The following is a 22,427-nucleotide window of genomic DNA, read 5'->3' on the forward strand; positions in this document are numbered from 1 at the left end:
GCGGGGGCCGGGCGGGGGTGGGGGGATGGCCCCCCTCCTGCCTCCGCCGCGCCCACCCCACCCCCCCACCCCGGGCCAGACCGTCCCCGACTCGTCCCTCGTCCCTCCCGGTGGGGCTGCCTGCCGTGGGCAGCCCTGGGGTCCTGCCCTCCCCCGGCCCCCCGGAGACGCCCAACTCCGGGGGGCCTCGAGCCACCACCACCGCCCCCATCATCCTCACAAGGGTCCCCTGCGCTCCTCTCCCTCAGGACAGCAAGGCGGTCTGCGGAGCCTGGCCCCCGGGACAGGAGGAGGCACAGAGACGACTCACCCCCTCTCCGTCCCGCCGTCATTCAGCCATTCCAACCCAGACCCCAAATCCTAACCTAGGCGAGCTAACCAGCTTCATGCCTCCCTGTTCCTCCTGGGCAGGTGTTTTCGGCACGTGCTGGCCCGAGTCCAAAGGCTGGTCCACCACTGCCTCCCTGGGGGACCTCAGGGCAGTCATTTGTCCTCTGTGGGCCTCTGTTTCCTCTCCTGGGAAATGGAGCAAGAGTCTCTGCTTCAGCTCCTGAGCGTGGGGGGCACAGAACAGGTGCCCACTACACAAGGGATCTGCCCGAGCCACTCAGGGTGGGATCCAAGCCGCCCAAGGTAGGACCCAGGCCAACAGCAGATGAAGTCCATACACAGATGAAGTCCGACCCCGGAGCAAGACAGAGAAGGGCATCTGGGCACAGTGCACGGCTTCAGCGGAGGCCCAGAGTGGTCGCTCCTGGGGAGCTCACTGGGGGCCTGTTCCTCCGTTTTCCGGTCTTATGCATGCCACAGCCTCTGTCACCAGACTCTGAGTTTACAGAACTACTCTGTCACCAAGTGCTGGCTGGAAACTGCTAGTGGTGCCCGGCCGGGGTCCACCTCTCTGGATTTGTTTCACTTGCCCAGGCCTGGTGAGAGTGAGACCAGAGCCCTTGAACTAGAGGGTCCCCACGGGAGGGAGTGTTGCAGGTCCTCGTAACAGGAGCCATTAGAGGCCAGAGACCGGCAAACTAACCTTCACCCCAGCAAAGCGGACGGGCCCACGCCAGCCACCTGCCTCCAGGGTGTTGGGGGGCACACGCCACACGACGCCTGAGTTTCTCCCCCCCACCCCTTCCCAACCTTTGCTCAGGCTGTGCCCTGAGAGTACCTCCCTTTTTTGTGCCATTCAAATTCTGATCATCCATCAAGGCCGGTCCCTGCCCCCGTGCCACCCCCCCACCCCCGCCCCCGCCACGAGGAGGTTCTCGGTCCTCTGTCCCCTGGAGAACTCAGCCTGCCTGTCCTGGGTGTTGTTCTCTTACCTGACTGCGGGTACCCGAGTCCCAGGGCTGGCCCTTCAAATAGACTCTCCGGATACCCCTGGCGTGAGGGCCTGGGCTTCCAGCAACACGGGCCCAGCTCAGCCCAGGATGACGGGTCTGGCCCTTTGGAGAGCACAAGGGTGGTGGTGGCCCCCAGTGAGGAAGTCCCCCTTGCACAGCTACGGAGGTGGAGCCACAAGCCCAGGGGCGCCAGCGGGCCTGGCCCAGCCCAGTGTCCCGCCTTCTGGAAGCTCCCACTGTTGTCCCACTTGATGGGACCTCACAGTTGGTTGGGGCTGGGGTCTCCTCTGTCAAAGCCAGCAGGACGTGAGCCTGCAGGGGGTAAGGGAAACAGAAAGGGCACACCACACAGGGAGGACGGCTCGGCGAAGGCCCCGCAATGGGGCTGCTCATTTGCATGCAGGGGCCACCAAGGCAAGAGCCGCCACGCCACTGCCGCTGCCGGGCGGATTTGAGCTGAAGCTCTGTTTTCCTTCTGTTCTTGTCTCTCTCTCAAGGTCAGAGCCAGAGCAGGGACAGGAACAAAGGCGCGCGTCCCCCATTCAACCTCCCTGCGCCCGCCGGCCGCTCCTGGAGGCGGGGCCCTGGGGAGGGGAGGGCAGGGCAGCTCCAAGGCCTGGCCCCAGGCAAGGTGGGGGTGGGGGCACAGGACCCGCTGCTCCAGGGGACTCCTGCCCCGCCCGGGGGGGGGGGGGGCCACTGTGGGCACCTAGGAGGCCCTGTCCCCTCCCAGGGCCAGTGGCCACCCCAGCCTCCAGGCACAGCCAGTGTGTGTGTGTGGGGGGGGGGGTCAGCTGGGGCCAGGGGTCATTCTGGAGGAAGCTTCCTCTGGAGTCAAGGGTCAGAGATCAGGTGTACTCTGGGGACAGGGGTCAGTCTGGGGTTCAAGGCTCAGTGAAAGTCAGGGGTCATTCAGGGTCGGCTGTCAGCCCTGGGCTCAGATCCAGGACAGGGTCTCCGACGGGGTCTGCCCCTGTCCACCCTGCTCTGCACTCTCGGGCTGGGGGGTCTGCTCCAGACTCGGGGAGGGTCCTGCCAAGGCCAAGCTCAGACTTGGCTCCTAGCCTGTGTCTGTCACCCCTGGTCCAGCACCTGCTGCCTGCTGCCGGCCGACCCCTGGCCCGCAGGGCGAGTCCCCACGGCTTGGGGTCAGTGTCCGACACCCTTGCACCCTCAGAGGCCGCAGTGCCAGAGAAGAAGCTAAAACCGCGTGGCGGAAGTGTCTCACTCAATAACCAACGGGACCGAATGTACCTGCCGCTCCGGCTCTGGTGGTCTTCAGAGGCCCCACTCCTCCCCGCGCCGCAGGTGCAAAGAGTGGGGCCAGCAGAGGAGCCCCCCAGGTCCCGGGAAGACGCCCCGCCTTGACGGCTGACGCGGGCCCAGCTCCCACCTGTCCCTGTTTCCCAGACGGGCGACTGAGGCCGGGGTCGGGCCGGGTCTCAAGCTGCACAGCGAGTCGTCAACCAGGAGCCCGAGACTCCGGCCTGGCCGCTGGCCGCGTCCAGCATGCGTGGTGGCCTGCGGGGCAATCGAGGTACCGGGAGGGGCCGGGGCCGTGGGTCTGGACCCCCCCGACCTGGCACAGGCTAGGGACCCGCTGCGGTGACCCCCGTGTGCGAACACGAGTGCATGTGCACGTCCTGTGTGCCTCCCACACGCGAGCGTCTGCGCCGTGTCCCGGGCCTGCCTGTGAGCACAGGAAGCCCCTCCCGCGCTCGCCCGCGTGCACACAGGGGCCCCCCTTTCATCCCGGGCTGACGGGCCCCTCTCCTGGCTTTTAGCCGCTGAGAACTTCCTGCTAACAGTGCAGTAACCTCGGCGGGCGGGGGCTGCCGGTTACTCGGCACTAACGCTGGGGGGGCGGGGGGCGGGGGGGGGGGCGCGGAGACCGCTGCTGACAGGCACGAGGGCCGGGAAGCGGGCAGCGCACCCACCCTGCCCGGACTGGGGTGGGCGCGCGGCGGCCGGGCTTGGGGCGGGGGACGGGGGACAGGCAGTGTGTTCCCAGCTCCGGATGGCAGAGCGCGGGGTCTCTCCTGACCTCATTAGAGTAATTAACGTGCCTTTTGAAGCTCGAAAAATCGCTCAGAGCTGTGGGGAGGGGGCGCAGATCACAGGGCGGGAGAGCCGGGGACGGTGTCTGCGTGCCTGTTAAAAGCGTGTCCCGGTGGGTCTGACGCAGAGAGACAGACGGAGACCAAGACCAAGTGAAAGAGAGCACGCAGATGGAGAGAAACACAAAGGAGGTTCAGAGTCAGAGAAAGAAACGCAAGGACAAAAACAGAGAGACAGACACGAGTGGAGAGAGACCCACGGTGGGGGGACGCGTGGAGAGAGAGCCAGAGCCAGAAGGGCAGGGCGTGGGGGACATCTCTGGGGCCTGGCCTCATTTTTGCCACCTTCCCCAGAGGACCTGCTGGGCCCTCAGTGCGGGACCCTCCCAAAGAACAGCATGGGAGGAGCAGTCAGGGAGGACTTCCTGGAGGCAGCAACCGGTCAGCACAGGAGAAGGGTGAAACGTGAGATCTGGAGTGTGGGAAGGCCAAGAGAGATGCCTAGGGGAGCAGACTAGGGACCTGAGCAGAACGCCCCAGCTGGAGAGAAGGCTGGCCAGCTGACATGACGGAACTGGCTTCTCTACGCCCTGGCAGCAGGCAGGGAGGCAGGCTCGGCGTGGCAGGGCGGGCCGGCTGGCCTGAGCGCTGGGCGGGCCCAAGAGCCGACAGATCCCTAGCAGGCAGCAGGCTCAGCCCACGCCACCACGGACACGGGGACGAGGCAGGGCTCAGGATGAAGCAGGGGACACGGAGAGCCCACCGGTACGACAGCTTTGCTCCACCTCCCTCCCACCCAACCCTCTGCGGGCCAGCAGGGGACGCCGGACGGCGCGAGGCTGCCACCCGGTGGCAGCTCCTCACGGCGACACGGCTGTGGCAGGTCTGGCCAATGGGCAGCCCCGGGGCGGGGCCGGGGAGACCTCAGGCTGGGCAGCCGCTGGCCAGCCCCTCCCCTCGGACTCTCCACCACCAAACTGAAGAGGGTCGGGGTGTCAGGCCACAGCTGGAATCCACCCAGAAAGAGCAGCTCTCGAGGAAAGACAAGGCCCGAAGCGAAACCCACCGAACTCCCCGCCGGGGGTGGGAACCCAGGTGCGTCAGTGCCTCCACAGGAGCCTGGCGGCGGAAAGGGCACGGGAGGCACAGGGGTCCTGAGGCCGCAGGACGCTCCGGCCCCATTCGCTACTGACGGCGCTCCTTGGGAAACACCCCCGGAGGTGCTGGTGCCGTGAGCAGGGTCAGGTGGGGACACCAGAGGCCGTGGCACTTGCAGGGCTCCGGGTTTAAGGTGGCACAGAGCAGGGAGCCCGAGCAAGGACTGCGACACGGGAACAGGAGTTCTCTCTGGGCCTTTACCCCAGCAGGTGAGCGCACGTCTCCCCCGTCTCTCCGTCTGCCTCGTAGGATTCCTCACTGGGCCTTCGGGCAGCTGGGGGCAAGTCCAGAGAAGCCCAGCTTGGTCACAGGTGGGAGGACGGGGACCCGGACGGAGCCCCGCTCTGTTGCCCACCCACCGCTTACGAGTTGGCACCCAGGGTCGGGCCCCACGCACAGATGAGCGCCGGCCACAGAACCACCGCTGCCTTTATTGTCTCCAGCCCGGTGGGAAGATGCTTCCAGACAGGCCGCTCAGGCCGCCCGGCCCCACCCCCACCCCCGGCAGGCTGCAGCTGGGGGCTGCCTCACCCCACAGAGGAGGGCGAACGGCACAAGTCACGGCCCCACCAGTCTCAAGGTCCTGTGTAAGGCCTCCAGGGCCTCTCTGGTTCCCACCCAGCATCCTCGACAGTCCTGTCTGGGCGAAGGGCCAAGGCGGCCTCGGGCAGAGTAGGCGAGCTAGGCAGGACCCACGCGAGCTCGCGGAGTCTGCGTCACAGCCGGAAGGCGGTCAGTGGGGCACGCCAGACGCTAGGGAGCCGGTTCCGTCTCCTGTCCTCTCCCCGGAGCTTCTGGCAACGCTGCCTCCCTGACCTGAGCATCTGGAAGGTGAAGGGGACAGGGTGAGACCCCACCTGCCTGGGGTGATGAGCAGAGGCCTCAGCTGTCTGGCCCCTCCACTCTGCTCCACCAAGAGCTACCTCCTCCAGCCTGTTGGGTGCTGCTGTCCTGCCCATGGGGGGGGGGGGGAGGGGCCCCCCACCCAGAGGAGTTCCCGGATCACACCAGTACCTCCCTCCGGGGCCTGGAAAACCAGAACCGTGCCCTGGTCTCTCCGCCTCCGTGTCTGTGGCCTGCACCCCCCACACACTGGGGTTGGACAGGCCCTCACTCCTGCTCAGGCACTGTTGCTACTGTGTGTCCAGGCCCCCATCCTCTTCCTGACCCACCCCGTCGGCAGCACCCTGGAGTTCATTCTCCACCCGACACAGATCGCGGCCTTCGTGGTCAGGCCAAGGACAAGAGCCAGCGCCCACGATTCAAGCGCTGCAGCCTCTTCCCACCTTAAAGAAACGGCTAATGGGAGCTGGGAGTAGGTGTGCCTGGCCCCGGCCACACGACCTGAAACCAGAAGGCCAGCACCGGGATCGCATGGACCCCACAGGCTGGCAGCCCCCCTGGCTCTCCGACCGGGGCCCCTGCAGGCTCAGGGGAGGGCTGAGCTACCATCTCCGATGCCTCGTCTCAAAGACGATCTCCTCGTCGCTGTCCAGCGAAGCCATCTCCGTGGGGTCCTCGGTGTTGGCCAGAAGGCCGTACCTCTTCCGCTGTGGCTTCTTCAACCTGGAAGCAGACCCAGGCACGCTCAGCGGCCATCCTGGGCTGCGGTCCCAGGCGTGGCTGACGCCCTACCCTGCCGCGGTCCGGAGTCCTCCTCGGGCAGACCCTCAATGCTCTGCTGTGAAACCTCCCGGCCTAAAGTGGGTGTCTCTTTCGCCTCGTAACCACCACCTACGTGAGCGACAGAAAACGGGCCCCTCCCTGGGCAGCTCCCACAGCTGAGGCCCAGGGGCCAGGGACCCCGGGGGCAGGGCGGGACGGACGTCTCAGAGAACAGAGAAGAGTGTGACAACGCGGCCTCGCACCGACGGGACTTGAGGGTCGGCCAGAGACGCCATCAGCAGAGCTGTCTCGGGCAGAAGGCCCGCTCCTGACCCCCCAGCCCCGCCGCGGGAGAGGGAGGGGAGCCTTCCGCCGTGGACGCGTCCAGGGCCACGTACTCAGCGCAGTCACTGGAGGGCTGCCTGGGGCTCTCCGCGCACGGTCGGCTGTGCTGACAAAGGCCTCTGGAGGGGCAGCCACGGAAAGGAGGCCGCACGGGGAAGCCCCTAGCGCGGGGGGCGCGGGGAGGGAGACGGCCCTCCACTCTCCGGCGGCAGAACAGAGAAACTGCACGCGGCCAGCCCCACGACGACACAGCCGAGGCCTGCGCGGCCGGCCGGGGGGGAAGGACGCAAGGGGACAGACAAGGCCGCGGCCGGGGTCGCAAGCCCACCTCGGGCGCCGAGGGACGCCCTCAACCTTGCGGCGCATCAGCGCCCCCGCGTCCGGAGGCGGCGGGGTTGACGTCACCGCCGGGCCCCACCCACCCCGGCCACGTGACGGCCGCGCACCACGCCGGCGACTCCGCCCCGCGGGGGCGGGGCTTCGCGGCCAACACGTGAGGCGCGAGGCGCACGCCGACTGGCCGCGCCGGGCGGCGTGCGCCTGACGCACCTGAACGCCCGGATGAGGAAGTAGAGCGCGGCCAGGCCGCTGAGGCCCGTGAGCACGTAGAAGGAGCGCAGCAGCGGCGAGCCCGGCGAGTCCGGCGGTCGCGAGTGCGTGCTGTTGTGCGGCGGGCCCGGCTGGCTCCCGTTCGTCACGGCGGGCGGTGGCGACAGCGTGGCCTGCACCGGGCGCGGCGACGGGGGCGCGGCCCCCTCGGCCCCGCACAGCAGCGCCGATAGCAGCAGCGCCCGCAGCAGCAGCAGCAGCAGCAGGGGCGGCGGCGGCGGCAGCACGCGCGGCCCCATGGCCCGGCGGAAGCGGTGGCTGCGCCCCGCCCGCGCGAGCGATTGTCACTCACCGGCGTGGGGGCGGCCCCAGCCAATGGCTCGCGGGGGTGGGGCTTAGCTCTCGCGAGCGCCCCGCCCCCACCTCGCCTAACCCCGGCGGTCGTGGGCGTGGCCCACGGTGCCCAGCCCGGGCTGCGCGCGCACCTCCGGCTGCAGGCCCCGCCCCGGAGCCCACACCTCCTCCCGGGGGCAGCTTTCCCGAAGGCACGGCGGGTCCGGTGGTGTCAAGGACCCTCGTGGGGGACGAAGCCGCGCCACGCAGGGCGGCCGGGCCCAGTGCTCTCCAGGCCCTCAGTCCCAGCCAGGGCCCCAGGAACTCCAGGGGCTCTCCCCCTGGGAGGCGCCAGAGGCTCCCACCGGTGGGAGAACCGTGGGCACTTAGGCCGCCCCGCCGCCATCCTCCCACCCCACCCCCCACCCCCCACTACTGGCAGTGGAGGGGGGCCACCGAGGGCCGAAGGCAGTGGAACCAAGGGTCAACCCTAGTGCTCTGCATCCCTAGAGGGGGGCGGAAGGCAAGCAGCTCAGGTGGGAGGCTCTGGGGGCCACTGCGCCAAGACCCTGGGAGAGAGGTGCCTGCCTCCGATGAGGGAGCCTGTGCCCCTCAGAACCTGAGAGAACTGCCCAAGGGGACAACAAAGAACCGGGTGGTCTTCCCGGCTTGGGGCCAGCTTGTGCCCTGAACAAGGGCAAAGAGGCTTTTCTCCAGCAGACTCCCCCGAACCCCTTTCCCACCCAAGCTCCCCGGCCGCGTCCCAAGCCAGACTCAGATTTGTGTGGACACACCAGCCCTTTATTCAAATCCGACTTCCGTGTCCTGCTCCTGTTGAGGGGGGCGTCCCGGCTGCGGTGCGGTGCCTGCCGCCACACACCTGTCCTCCGAGAGCAACTCGAGTTGCTGCACCTCAGCCTCCCCGGTGACGCGCCTGCTGGAACAAACGGGAGAAAAGAGCTGGCTGCAGGAGAGCCCCCCAGAATGCTGCCCACCCCCGGCCCCCACTGGGGTTACAGGAGGGCAGACCAGGAAAGGAGAACCCACCAGCGGGGTCAAGCGGCAGGGCCAGAGAGCCTCACATCACCCACCCCAAGAACCACTTACAGGGGACACGGTACGAAGACCGGTGGCTGTGCCTCTGGCTCTCGCTTCCAGATAAAGTCCCTTCTGGGACAGTGAGTCCCGGTCATCGCTGCTGTCTGGCCACACCTCCGAGTCACGCTGGCTTCCCTTCAACCTGCCAAAGCAAAGAAGCGTTACGCGCGGTGTCCTGGCCACAGGTCACATCTGCCCCTCCCCACCTCCCCTGAAACCATCCACAGCTCCTAGGAGGGTCTCAAACTAGTCATCGGGCCGTCCCGGCAGAGGCCCCGTCACAGGCTGGCGTGCCCAGGGTGGGCCTGCGCCTTGCGGATGGGCCAGGCCACGTCCCACCCTTGAGCAGAGCCAGCTGCCCAACTGGGATGGAGCTCAGAGGACCGTGTGGGCTCTGGGAAAAACTCATGGCAGCAACAGACATCAGAGAAAGCTAGTTGGGAGCCTGAGGGACGGAGGTCTGGAAAAGACTGTCAATTGATGAACAAAAATCCCAAAAGGCAGGGCGTTCGGTGGTCTCCAATCCTGCTTACGGATCAAACCTACTCCTGTGGCGTGACCGCCCAGGCCGCTCGCCGGGCTGCAGGCGGGGAAGGGCTAACGGCCCAGATCTGACTCTGGTTCGAGCTCGATTAAAAAAATTAAAATTAAAAAAAAAAAAAAAAAAGTAAAAAAAATGGAAAAGGATAAACAGCCAAAGGAACATTCCCCAGGTACAGAACTTTACTCTCAAATGAGCTCTCGACAAGAGGGATGCGGACACGAGCAAAAGGAGTTACCTCGAATTACAGGGCTATTTCCACATATGAGCTAGCCAAGGGAGCAGCTTGCGTCTCAGAGGGTTCTGTTGGGCGCACAACACTTCTGTCCTCCGAGGGGCTGCAGCTTCCATAGGCTAGCGGTGAGAGCTCAGAACTCGTGAAGCGACAGCAGAGCTAGCTAACGAGCCGGTCGGTCCGTGGTCGCCCAGGGACGCTGCCTGCCGTCCGCTGTCTGGCCTGCTCCTCAGCTAAGGCGGTCCGGGTCAGCGTCACGTGCCCGGGCGTCCACCGTCCCCCGCTAAGCTGCCCACCCTGTCGCCCACCTTCTCACCTCACCGGGGCCGATGGCGGTCGGCTGTCAGGAGGGGCCCAGCCAGCGTCTGTCTATTCTGCCTTCCCTGTCTAGCTTTGTGAGAGCCTCAGGCGGGACCAGCAGACCTACTTCTCGAACTGCCCTTTCCGCTCAGTTCTGACCGCCTCGAACCCGAGAGCAGGGAGTGTGTTGTGCAATGAAAGGGAAATTGTCAGAGCAAGGTTCGTTTCAGACGGTCTTTTAATCGGCTTCGTAAAGCCAGAGAAAACTGCGTACAAGAATTCCTTAACCGCTTCAGGTACAACATCAATGGGTTATGCATACGTCTTCCGGTAAAAAAAGACAATATAAATAAACATTTTCAAGAACCTCTCGAAGGGACATCTGCAACTCTTGCTGTGCGTCATACACAGCCCGGAAGGGCCGAACAGGCCAGGCCCGGGGCGGCCGGGGTACCTCTGCCACAGCCCCGGCATGGGTCCTACCACGCTACACGCAGAAACAGTACACAGAGCTGGAAAAAAGCCACAGCTTGCTGAGCTTCCGGCAAAAAGCGGATTCAGAGTCCATTCAACCTTAAAGAGAAGTGAACCGGGGCACCCGACCTCACGGGCCGACCCCACTAAAAAGAGAAAGAAAAAAAGGCAACACAACCAAAACCAAAACCCACACAACCCCCAAAGATTTCCTAAAAAACTTATGGCTCAGGGTAAAAAGAAAAAAAAAAAACCAAAATCTGAAGTACTTTTCAGAACATTTTTAAAACCCTTAAAAACTGACAACGCTTCCTTAAGAAGAGTAGTCTAGGAACGAAGCCATCTGGGGGTCAGAAGCAGTCAGGCTGTGTTTGACAAGATCAAAACGGATAGGACTACAAAAGTGGGGTACAAGGAGGTGTGTTCACTACACATGAACGATTCAGCGAAGCTCCCAAAATCTTTAAATATACAGCCATTGGAAGGACGATCTTGAGCAGGAAGGATTTTTACTCGTTGTGTGTAGCTGAGAACAAGAAGCAGGGACATGTAAAGGCACTGAAGCACGCGACAAGACGCAGCATCCGCTCCCGGGCTCCCGGGTCCAGACCTGGAGGGCACGGCCCCGCAGCCTCAGGAGAAACCACCCCCCCCACCAGCTGAGGGCGGGGCGGCAGGCAGGGCGCACATGCACTTCTGCTGCCTGCGCAGGGGGGAGGGGCCCTCACTCTCCCTTTCCTTCTTGGTCACTCTGGTTCTGCCTTTATGTTTTGTGGTAGAAATGGCTGCTGGCACAGAGACCGAGAGGGCAGTATCGCCCCTTCGAGGCAAGCACGGTGACAGAGTCTGAGTGTCGCTCGCAGAGGGCGCCAAGGCTTACTGAGCTCCCAGTGCAGGCCCCGGCGGCGAGGTGCCCTCGGAGCGTGACTTACCGTAACTGTCGTAGCTGTCTCTGTAGGACCCGCCTGAGCTCCGGTCGCCGTAGCCGCCACCTTGACTCCGGCTGCAAGGAAGACACTTGAGGCTACTTAGGCCCGCGACAGCAGCAGAGTGGCCCGGCCTCAGGCACTGGCACCCGCACGCCCTCACCTGCTGTAGTAGTCTCTGGAGCCTCCATAGCCCCCACTCCTGGACTCAAACCGGCTCCCTCCATAGCCTCGATCCCCTCCTCCTGCAGGCAGGGACAGGAAGAGAGCGTCAGCGCCCGCCGGCAGTGTCCCCACCGTGTTCCCAGGGGCCCCAGGCCCTGAGCATAGCACTTACCTCTGGAGAACCCACGGCCCCGGCCTCGGCCCCCTCGGAAGAAGCCCCGGCCGCCAGCAGAGCCACCTCGATAGCCGCGGGATCGGTTGTCGGACGACTTGCCGGCCTGGTCGACTCGGATCTGCCGCCCGTCCACAGACTGGAAACGGGAGACCTGCGCAGGTTAGTCGGTGCTCCCCCATCCTCGGAGGCGGGGTTCCCTCGGAGCAAGCAAGGGGTTCTGCACCTTCCGCGACCCCGAGCGGCCGCCCTCACCTTCCCGTTCATGGCCATCATGGCGTCCTTGGCGTCGTCGATGTTCTCAAACGTGACAAACCCGAAGCCTCGCGACCGCTGGGTCTCCCGGTCTTTCACGACCACCACTGCACAGGAGAGACGCGGAGTCTGCGCCCAGCCCTCCCCGAAAGCAGCCCCGCTCCGCCGCCGGCAGCACCAGCCGCACCTTCCGCGATCTGTCCGTACTTTGAGAAGACCTGCTCCAGCGACTGCTCGTTGGTGTCGAAACTCAGCCCTCCGACGAAAAGCTTGCCTTCGTCTGATGCCATGGCGGCCTGCGGCAAACGCTGTTGAATTCCTCACGAGACCCTCCGGGGCCTCGCCGCTCCCCCCTCCTCCGTGCACACGCCACCGGGGCTTGCGGGGTAAGCCCTGGAGGGCGCCCCCTCTGCCCCCTCAAACCCACACCTACGACTTCTGAATCCCCAGCGCGCCCTTCGTTCCTGGACCCCCGGCCCCTCCTCCGTGCACAGCCCAGCTCCGCCCGCAGACCGCGGGGCTCCACGGTTTCACCCGGCGGCTGCCGGCCTCAGGGGACGCTTAAGGCTGGACACTGAACGCAGGCGTCGGGCTCCGCCGGCACCGGCCGGGCGCACCTCGGGATTTCCGCTTTGTACGAGGGGTCAGACTGACTCCCACCCTGAGCGCCGGGTGGGGAGTGGCAGAGTGCTTGGTCCACTGTAGGGCAACCGAGAGGGGTGGGGGACTGGGCACTGAGCGCGGGCAGAGGCTCCGACGTGGAGCCTGACGTGTGGGGCCGAGGCCAGCTTGGACCGACTCGACGGGCTGGGGGAACCCCCGCCCAAGGGCTCCGGAGACACAGGCCAGAGACAGACGCGGAACTGTGTCCCGCTCGCGCTCCTCCAGCGGGAAACCGGGAGCGGCGGCCCTGGCCACGCAACGTGGCCCCGCCCACTGCCGCGCGCATGCGCCCCGCGCACGCCCTGCGCCACTTCATCCGGGCACCCAGCACTCCCGCCATTTCGCTGGGCGCTGCTGTGCGCCCGCGGCCGCCATTTTGCGGTGGCGTCCCGCTCGCGGAGGGCCTGGCCCGAGGGAAAGACGCCCTCCGGCCGCAGCTTGGCCCGGTGTCCCGCTGCCCATCGCCGCCGGCGGGGCGGACTCCACCCCGGGCCCGCCCCGGCGACGCCCCCGCCCAGGGGCGTGACGCCGCCGCCCCGCCTCCTCCGGCCGGCCGCAGGCCGCTCGCCGCCCCGGGCTCGCGGAGCCGGTGCCGCCAGGGCCCTCACCACTGAGCCGGGAAGGTCCCTGACGCAGGCGGGAACAAGGCGCAGCACACCGAGCCAAGCCTCCTAACGCTCGAGTGAGGGGGGGGCGCCGAGCGACCGGCCTTAAGTACGCCGCCGCGGGACCCCGCCCCCTGCACCGCGCCAGCCAATCCGAGGGCTCGGGGGCCGCAGCCGCACCTCATATTCATGAGATGGGGGCCGGGCCTCTCCTGGCTCCGCCCCCTCCGGGGCGCGCGGATGCCGGGCGGAGTAATTGGTGGGGACGCGCCCCGGCCGCAGTCCCTCGCCCGAGAGCGGGGGGCGGGGCCGGCGCGCGAGGGGGCGGGGCTGACCCACTTCTGCTTGCCCGCCCCCATCCCCACCTCCTGGCCAGAGGCCGGGAACAAAAGGGCCTCTGGAGGCCAAGGGTCCAAACCTCCTGGGGATCCCCTGCTGTGCTCCAGCCAGCGCTGACGTGTCAGCCTCGCCAGGTCCCCATACCCACCGGAGCCCCAGCTGTCAGGACATCTGAATCCTGGCATCATTCTGATACACTTGCCCACACAACCCATACCCTGGTACTCCCAGGATCCCATGCTCCTGAATGAATACACCGCTTCACTTGGTTGGCCCCAAGGCCTACTCAAACCCCCGAGACTGAGACAGTCCCACCTCATGGACCCCAATATTCCCCAAGATCCTAATTCCTCTTACTTCCCTACTTTGGGGCACCCCAACTTCACCCAGCCTAGTTTGCCTACAGACCTCCACCAGCACCCACACCTAACTTCCATCCCAACCCTGACTTTTCTGCTTGGCGTGGCGCCCGCACCCCTACACTCACCTTGACAGACGCTTGTGCATTCCAGCTCTAGACTGCAGGCTGACCCCAACCTGGGACCCAACCCCACCACTGTGGCCAGCACTGCACCCCGACATTCGTCTCAGCCCTCCAGTATGTGCTGCAGCCTCCTGCCAGGGCTTAGTTCTGCTCCCCCTGGTGGGGGCGGGGGGGGGAGGGGGGTCGGCGAGCAATGCTCTGCTCCTCCCCCTGTGGCTTTTTCCTGTCTCTGTCCGGGGGTTCCAAGATCTCTGCTACAAGGCGAACCAGCTTTGCAGAGACCCTCACCCCCAGATTGCTCCTGGGGTGTCCCAAGTCCATTTTATGGGAACTGCCTTGTGACTGCCATTTGCTGCCTGCCCTGGTTTGGCTTATGTTGTCTCCTGGGGTCCTGGACCCCTCCGTGGGGTGGAACAAACTGGTGACGAACTCTGACTGCCCAAGTTCTGTTCTAGAATGTTTCCAGAGGGTGGACCCTATGCAGAAGAGTTGGGGGGATTTGGGAACAGAGGACCCCCCCCACACACACACACTTTCTTGCCCACCCCAGAGAAGTTCCAGCCCCACTCCAGGCCTCAGACTTGCTCCCACCCTAAGGTGGGTCCAGCTGAGAAAGGAAGGGACACAGGCAAGGACACGGTCTCCCATGACAAGGTTGCTGGGACCCCTCCTCAGCTCAGGAACCCACTCTCCCAGAGCAGCTCGTGAGTCATCGCCACCCCCTCTGCACCGCCCAGCCCCGCCCCATGCCACAGCCCTCCCATAGACCCCCGTCAGACACAGCCTGCTGCGTCAGCCTCTCACGCAGGGTGGTTATTAAAAGGAGCAAAAAAAAGACATCAGCTCTCAGCTCCCTCTGCCTTCCGCCGCCCGTGGAGGGGGGTGGGGAGCTGGGGGCAGGTATGCCCAGCCCAGGAACTCTGCCCCGCCGCCTTTCTGAGGCGCTCCCCTAGCAAGTCAGGTCAGCGGCTCCTTGCTCCAGTCCAGGCCAAGGTGGCCTGGAATCATCCTCTGCCCCCAGGACCCCACACCCACTGTTCTGTGGTAGTGACTCGGCCTTCTCCTGGTTCTGTGAAGTGCTCTGTTCGTTCGTTCATTCATTCATTCATTCATTCCGCCAGCACGCTATTATTAAGTGTTTACTACCAGTCCGTTGCCGGGTTACCAGTCTCCACGTCTGCCCACGACTGTCCTGGGTTCCCATCACAGAATGGACCCATACCTGGGGACACCTGTCGCCAGGTGCGCCTGCTCTGGGCATTGTGTGCAAACTGTGAGCTTGCGTCTCAGGTGTGTGGCCTGTCTCCGTACCTGTGTTTCTGTGGTTTCCTGCATCTGCGTAGCCGTGGTGGGGGCGGGGGGCTCCCAGGAGGTAGGGAAGACCTCATCGCTTCTGTGACCGCTGCGCCACGCTCTCCCCGCGGACGCGAGGGGGCGCTGCGGCCTCGCTGTCGCCCCAGCCGGGGGTTCCGGGTCCCGCCGCGGACTCCAGCGTTGGGGGGGGGGGGGGGAGCCTTCGTCCCGCCCACGGGCCTGCCCCCGCGCCTCCGCCAGTGCGCCGGGGATGGGGTGGCGGTGGTGGCGGGGCTGGGAGGATGCGGCTCAAAATAGCCCGGGGCACGGGAGAGGCTGCTATTCGCGGCCCGGACGCGCAGTGCTCGCCGCCTGCCCGGCGGGACTGGGATTAGGCCGTGAGGCCCCCGTCGGCGCTTTTACAAATCGCCTCTCCCCGGGCGGCCGCCGTGCCTGCCTCCGAGACCACTCCTCCCCCCCCTCCCCCCGAGGTCCAACACCTCCGGCGCTGAGAGCCCCACTCGCAGGCGTCGCCCTGGAGACCAGGCGGGGTCACCTCGCTCCCGCGGCGCCCCCTCCGCCTTCCCGCCGGGCCCGGCCGCTGGACGCCGGGTCCTCCCCCGACCCTGGTTAATGACCGGGCGGGAGGCGGTAATGAGCGTCTGGGTCCCGGACGGGCGTGGCCGGGATGAAAGGCGCGTGTGTGGGGGGGACCCTCAGGCCGCGTAATTATCGCCCCCTCCCGGCCGGCCAGGCGGGGGCCGGGACCGTGCACCTGGAGGCCTCCTGGCGGGGGCGCACAAGTGGGACCGTCCCGGCTGACTCCAGCCGGCCCGCCCGGCCCAAATCCGCAGGGCCCAGAGCCAGGGAGGGGGAAGCGGAGACTGGATGAGTGTGCGCGTTGCCAGGTGTGGTGCCCATGTGTGCCCGTGAGCTGCGGAGTCATGGGTAATGGCTGGGGACTGCGCTTGTGTGGACGCGAAAGTGGGGCTGTGTGCGCGTGCGGGTATGGAAGTGTGTGCAGGGAACGCACACGTGTGTGTGCGCACATGGGAACCCGCCTGCATGGTACTCCGTGTGCAGGAACACGAGGGACCCCTTGCGTGTGAGCCAAGCGGACCTCAAGCATGTGCATAAGGGGCAGGGGTGTGGGCTCAGTCACAGACAGGTCTGGTGTGTGGCACCTGGGCGAGCCAGGGCTCACAGAGCATATGTGCCGGTGACTGATGGCGTGACGCATGCCCGCAGGGTGGGCACAAGTGCGCACCACGTGTCATCCATCAGTGGCCAGGGTCTCCTGCGGCAGACATCAGCTCCTGGAGGCAGCAGCTGTTCGGTCCCTTGGGGAACCGGAGGGGACTGCCTCCTGGCCTCACTTTCCCTCCTGTTCCTGGAGAGGGGTGTCCACAGTGGAGGAGGATGTCTGGCGCTGGGGACGGGGGTACCCACCCACCAGGGAGCAGCCCCCTGTGACTCAAGGCCCAGGCATGCGGAGGCCGCCATTCTCACACCCTGGTCACACTCGCATCCCAGGAACGCAAAGGGCCAGGCGGTGCACGGCCGGTGTTGGTGACCACAGGCCGCACCAAGTGCAGGAGTATGTGATGTGGGGGACTGTGGGGTGGGCCCCGCGGCCCACCCGTGGAAGGGCAGGAGGCCGGTGGGAGGCCCGTCCTGCCCCTTGGGTTACACACGTTTGTTCTTCCCGCACTCACGGTGCCCCGGAGATCCGGGCGCCGACCCCTTCCTTTCTACCTGGGAAACTCGGCACGGGTGTGGTGGCAGATGCACAGGGACGGGCACCCATCAGGCACGTGCGTAGGACCCACGTCAGGTGCCTGTGAAATGCAGGGGCACCCCCAGGTGGGAGGAGCTGACCCCCACGTGTCCCATCCACTGTCCTGACCTTGGCCCCACACAGGCTCCCTGCAGGCACAAGGTGGGGGGGGGGCGGGGAGCAGAGGGACTCCTGCCTGGGGCAACCCTGGAGTGCCATAAATGCAGAGTGCCCCTTCCAGCTCTGTGTCCCCAGTACTAGTGTTGACGTCCCCCGACTGCCTGCCTCTAGAGCGCCAGCGCTGGCCAGGTGCCTCTCTGGGCCTCAGCTGCCTCATCCGAGAAGTGGGTGTTGCAGCAGGGCTTCCTGGAGCCAGTGTGGGGGAGTGAGACGCTTGGGGTTCTCTGGTCTTTCTTGTACGGCAGGACACACAGAAAACGGTCTGTGATCCTCACACCCCCTTCCTCAGTGCCCAGTGAGTGAATGCAACCCCCCCCCCACCTATCCCCAATCCGGATTGGCAGGTCTCTGCTCCTCTGGGGGGCCTACAGCCAGGGAGGGTGTGTGGGCAGTGTGGGTGGCTGGAACCACAAACTTGTGTTTCGGGGAGGGTGCGCAGTCTCTGAGGACCTGAGTTCCTGCCCCTGCCCGGTGTGACTTTCAATTTTGCGGTTTTCTAAAGGGAGGTCTTGGTCCAGGGTGAGAGTGGGGGTGCCGTTGTTTTGAAAATCACACTGTTGACTGAGGTTGTGCTGCCATCGAAGTGTAGGCTGGGGTCCGTATGTGTGTGTGTGTGGGGGGGGGGTCTGTATCCGGCAGAGCCCAGCTGGGAGCCTGGCGTTCAGGTGGGGTCAGGATCTACCCCTTAGCTGTTGAGGGGTGTGCTTCTCCGAGCGTGGGCGAGAAGGCGGGCTGGTCGGTCCGGTGGCTGCCAGGGGCCCTGTGTGGGAGCAGGGGGTTGTGCAGATTCTCCGGGAGGCCCGGGGGCAGGGTTGAGGGGGTGGGGGTGGGGGTGGGGCGGGTGCGGCAAGGTCGGAGCCAGCTGTCTAGAGGCCCCCCTCCTCCAGCCTGCGGGTGATCGCCTCCCCTCGAGGGGAACGGGGAGGGCGGGCGGCCCCGCCCACATTCCGGAGGACTTAGGGGGTGCCCTCTACGGCCCCAGCCTGCACGCTGACCTCTGACCCAGCCTGAGCCCACTCCCTCCGTCCTGGGCACCCAACGCAGCGGCAGCTGGCCCCAGGGAGGGGCAGCCAGACGGGGGTGGAGGCTGGAATGTGTGCCGGGGGTGAGGGAGGGGGCCCCAGAGAGGGGGCGGAAGTGGGGGAGGAGTCGGTGGGACGGAGACCGAGATAGCAATACAGACCGGCCGAGATCCTGAGGGAGGCAACGGGGAAGAGAAACAGAGAACAGGAAAAATAGAACCAGCCAGACGCAGGAGAGGCAGACGCAGAGGAGACGGAGGGGCAGACACAGGGGGAGAAACAGAGGCAGCCAGCCCGGGATGGAGAGCCAGCGGGAGGGCAGTCGCGGGCAGGGCCCCAAGTGACAGGGCCCCGCCCCCACGCCAGGGCTGGGCTGCTCACCTGTCCCAGGTCACACGGGCGGCCGCCCGTCCCCTGCCCTCCCGGGGCTGGGCAGCTGTGGGTGTGGCTGGAGTCAAGACTCCTGGGTTGGGCCCCAGCGCCCTTGGCTGTGGCTTGGTAACTCCCATTCCCAAGGCGCCCCGGAGAGGTGGGCGGGCCCCGCGGGGCCCGGTGGGGGTGGCTGTGCCCCGGGCACCTGCCTGGTGCTGGGGCTGCAGAAGTTGGCTCCGACCGGGCACCGCTCACTCCCGTCTCCCCAGAGGCCCGGCCCGACCCCAAGCCAGACCCTGACCCCGGCCTTTGGCATTTCAGAACCGTGAAGCCGGCCCCAATTCCCCATTTGGCCGCCCCCAGGGCGCTCCGGCCCCAAGCGGACTGCAGTGACCCCGGTGACCTGCTTCCGCTTGCCCACAGCCGTCTCATCACCCAGCAGCATCGCCCACCTGGACCCAGGCCTCCAGTCCCGGCTCCACCCCTTGGCGGCCACGCCAGTGCACAGGGCCCGGCCGACCGACCCCCGACTCGGTGCTGGGCCCGCCCAGCCTGGGGCTGGCCTCGGACCGAAGCTTTCGGCGTGCATCCTCCCCAGCGGGCAGAGCCCGCTGCTGTTCACAGTGGCCGCTGCCTTCTCTGAGAGGACTCCTGGTCACAGCGAAACTTGCTCCCTTCCTCCGAACGCCTAGCTCCCTGCAGCCCCCTGCCAGCCAGCGCCCCGTGAAGCGGAGGCCAGCTGCAGACAATGCCCCATCTGTCCCTCCTCAGGCCTCTCCTGTAAACCCAGGCCGAACGCCCAGCCATCCAGCCACCCCCTGGATGTTCTGGCCTCTGCTCCGCCCACCTGCTCCCCTCCCTGGGGAGGGGGCCCTCTCCTCCCCAAGAGACAGGCTCGGGGAGTCACCCCTTTCAGGTCCTCGCCTCTGCCTTTTCCTCCCACCTTTTGTCTTCTCTCCCCCAACTAACTTCGCAGCTCCCCCCCCCCCAAGTACACCTGCTCGCGCTCCTCCAGGCCGCTCGTTGCACACGTTGTGCCTCCCACCTAGGGGCACCCCTTCCCCCTCCCAACGCTTGCAAACTCCTACTATTCCTTTGGTAAAGCCTCAGGCCAAGCGCTCTCCTCCCGCCGGCCCTCCTGCGTCCCCCAGCCCGGGGGCTGCAGTGCTGCCCCAATCCGGAGGTCGCGTCACCGAATCGAGGAGGAGGGGACAGCAGACAATGCTTGGACGTGGAAGGAGGGGTGCGAGCGAACGCGCCGGTGCGGGGCTCCACGTGCGGCGCCCTCCGGGACGCCCCCTCTTCCGTCCCGGCGCGGCCGAACCGTCAGACCCTCGGCGCGCCTCCCGCCCCCAAATTTGCAGACGCGCGACCACAGGGAGGAGGCCGCACGCCTCCGCGCTGCGCTTGCGCACTCAGCCGCCCAGGCGCAGTCCCACCTCCCGGCGTGAGCGCCGCGCTGTCATTGGTGCGTGCGCAGGAGCGAACGACGCGGCCGCCAGTGAGGCGGCCCCCGCGGTGGGCGGGGCCCGGGCCTGCGGACGCGCGCACGGGGGCGAGCGGGGCGCCCTCCCCCCTTCGTGACGTCAGGCCCGTTTCGCGGCGCGTTGCCGTGGAAACCGCGATTCCATTTCTGCGGGTTTCCGGGGGCCACCCCCTCCCATTCAGCTTTTTCCTCAATGGGAGGAGGGGGCGGTGCGGGGTAGACTCCGCCCCCTGAGTTCTCCGCAGCATCTGCCCGCGCAGGGCCTCAGTTTACCTTTCCTTCACTTGGCCTGGCCAGCAGCCCCTCTGACCGCAGCTCCCTTCGGCCGGGCACTTCCCCCTGGGTAGGTGTGCGCGCTGCGCGGCCGAGTAGGGGGAAGAGGCCAGTGGCCCGCAGCCCCCACCGGGGTGTTGTCCTCCCGGGACCCCAGGGCAGGGCCGTGACCCTTGGACTTCCGGGCTGGGCGCCAGGAAGCGCCCTGAGGGGTGGGTTCCCGGGCAGCAGGGCAAGTGCCCCCCGCCCTGCAGCGTGCAGACACAGCCTGCGATTCAGCGTGTGATTCAGAGGGTGGCCCAGTTGACACCTCCCTCCACAGCCCCTACCCAGCCCTGTGGAGTCACCTGCTTACAGCTCTCAGCCCTGACCCCCAGGGGCGGCTGCGTGGGCGGAAGTTTCCACCTGAGCTGTCTCACCCACACCTCCAACCTGTGGCCCTCCTTACCTGCGGGAGCTTGTGCCCTTGACTTGGAGGTCTGGAAGGGTCAGCCTGCAACGTGCATGGCACCTTCCTGCCTGATTGTGTGTGTGCGTGCGTGTGTGTGTGTGTGTGTGAGAGAGAGAGAGAGAGAGAGAGAGAGAGTGTGTGTGGGTGTGAGCGAAAGAGAGAGGGGGGGGGGAGAGACTGGGCTGGGGGAGGGGCAGAAGGGCCTCCCGGATACTTCCAGGACTCTCCTGGGACAGTCCTGGGGTTTCCCTTGCTCCTGGGGTCCTTGGAGCTGGGGCGCTGAGGGCAAGGCCTTGGGCTATCAGAAATCTGCCCAGGAGTGGGTGGTCACCAATATAACAAACACCCCCAATTCTTAGGGCAAGTGATGTTTCTCTCTGGGCTTGGGGTTTTCTCATCTATTAAATGGGAGTATAATTAGGTCTGTTAGGTGGCAGTGCCTGTTAACTGAGGAAATACATGTAAAATGATGCTATTAGTGTCCTGTCTGCCCAGCCCCAACATGGATGGAAGCAGGACCCCAGAGAGGAGTTGCTCCTGGCCAGGCCCTTGGGGAGATGCCAGTTGAGGAAGTCCCCTGGCAACGCAAGGGCGGCCAGCAGAGGGGTGTTCCTGCACTGGGCACGGCCCCGGACAAAGGCCTGGAGGCTTGAGGCATGACCGTCAGGGCTGGGGAGCGCTGGAATGCGAGGCCAGGGTGAGGCCACAGAAGGGTGAGAGTTCACCCCAGGCTGGGGCAAGGCCAGGCCAGAGGCCTTGAGCGCAAACCCTGGGCCCTGGGGAATCACTGATTTCTGCCAGAGAGCTTCTGGAGGCCTGGCAGGTAGGAAGGGGCTCTATCAGCCTTGAGGAAGGGAGAGGGCTCACGTTAGGGGGCCCACGCAGGCAGTACCTCCTGCTTGGCCCGGCAGTGGGAACAGTCTTCCTGTCTGTGGCTGGGGAAACCGAGGCCCGGTGTGTGGGTCAGGTATCCTGGAGACGGTTCCAGGGGTTAGTCCCCAGTCCACTTCCCAGGGCCGGGAACCGAGGCCCCACCCAGGGCACACTGTGGGCAGGCAGCCCTGTGCCCACACCCTGTAGGACTTCCGGCCTTGGGTACTGGGAAGTGGCTGGCCCCTCCTTCCCCTGCTGGGGCAACTTCCTGCCCACCCTCACCTCCAGGCCCGGAGGGAACCCGGGAACTACTGTGGGATCCCCGCCCCCCCCCTTCCAGCTCCCACGGCCTGAGGTGGTGGGAGAACCTAACATCCTACCGGGTCTCCAGACCATCCCAAGCCCTTTCTCCGATAGAGACCACCCATCAGACCAGGGAGCCCCCTCTGTGATGGCCAAGACCGCTCCCCTGACCCCTGCAAGAGGGCAGCACAGTTACTCAGGTTTCATTTTCTGTTTATTACTTGAAATCACGGTGTTTGTATGCGGCTTTCTTCCCAATTTTTTCATACAGGAAACTCACGCAAGGTGCCGGGACCCCCCCCCCCCCAGCCCGACCCCCCGAGGGTGGGTAATGCTTTCTTGAGGGAGCCCTGGTGAGGGCAGAGGGGGGCGGGCTGGTTCCTGCCTGGACCTCCACCCTCAGACCCGCGGAGGCACAGGTGTTATTTAAAAATCGTTTAAAAAAACAAAACAAAAAAACCCAAAACAGAACACATTTAAATAGGTATCCAAGACACTTCTTGAAAAACAAACCCAATCCTTTTTTCTCCTTTTTTTTTTTTTTTGGAAAATAAAAACAAACAAAAAACAAATCCTTGACCCCTACCCTCTGACCCCTCCCCACCCACCCCCCCACAAAAAAGTTTACAGAGCTACAGTTAACACATGATGTTCACATCTGAAACCATTAACTTTAAACACATAATGGGGGGTTCACCTAAGATAGGATGAAGGGAGGGACAGGGAGTGGGGGTGTCTGGAGGACAGAGA

General features: G+C 65.5%; 2 protein-coding genes and 1 long non-coding RNA gene across 8 annotated transcripts; all 3 read right to left on the reverse strand.

Annotated features, from left to right (window-relative positions):
- Positions 1 to 88: 88 nt before the first annotated feature.
- Positions 89 to 2,994, reverse strand: LOC124527687 (uncharacterized). Its single transcript, XR_006965940.1, has 3 exons — positions 2,598 to 2,994; positions 1,323 to 1,445; positions 89 to 516 (listed from the first exon to the last, which is right to left on the reverse strand). It is a non-coding gene; the product is annotated as an uncharacterized LOC124527687 (long non-coding RNA).
- A 1,975-nt stretch (positions 2,995 to 4,969) lies between these two features.
- On the reverse strand, positions 4,970 to 7,356 carry FAM174C (family with sequence similarity 174 member C). The gene is made up of 3 exons (XM_047100791.1): positions 7,058 to 7,356; positions 6,008 to 6,124; positions 4,970 to 5,382 (listed from the first exon to the last, which is right to left on the reverse strand). Coding segments are annotated over exons 1-3 (417 nt in total). The 3' UTR covers positions 4,970 to 5,381.
- An 813-nt stretch (positions 7,357 to 8,169) lies between these two features.
- On the reverse strand, positions 8,170 to 15,091 carry CIRBP (cold inducible RNA binding protein). Of its 6 annotated transcripts, none has more exons than XM_047100794.1 (8): positions 14,959 to 15,091; positions 11,744 to 11,852; positions 11,557 to 11,663; positions 11,302 to 11,455; positions 11,128 to 11,209; positions 9,268 to 11,041; positions 8,498 to 8,630; positions 8,170 to 8,324 (listed from the first exon to the last, which is right to left on the reverse strand). In XM_047100794.1, the coding sequence occupies exons 1-6, from the start codon at positions 14,980 to 14,982 to the stop codon at positions 10,915 to 10,917; spliced, it is 603 nt and encodes a 200-aa protein (XP_046956750.1). In that variant the 5' UTR covers positions 14,983 to 15,091; the 3' UTR covers positions 8,170 to 8,324; positions 8,498 to 8,630; positions 9,268 to 10,914. The 6 variants fall into 6 exon arrangements, with proteins under 6 accessions (XP_046956750.1, XP_046956752.1, XP_046956754.1 ...); XM_047100796.1 differs by having other exon boundaries at positions 8,498 to 10,564; positions 10,971 to 11,041; positions 14,959 to 15,090; XM_047100798.1 differs by having other exon boundaries at positions 10,971 to 11,041; positions 14,959 to 15,088.
- Positions 15,092 to 22,427: the final 7,336 nt, after the last annotated feature.

Source organism: Lynx rufus, unplaced genomic scaffold (genome assembly GCF_022079265.1).
Source record: "Lynx rufus isolate CCGP_SWC_20201006 ecotype Redwood Valley unplaced genomic scaffold, mLynRuf1.p SCAF_53, whole genome shotgun sequence".
Taxonomy (NCBI): Eukaryota; Metazoa; Chordata; class Mammalia; order Carnivora; family Felidae; genus Lynx; species Lynx rufus.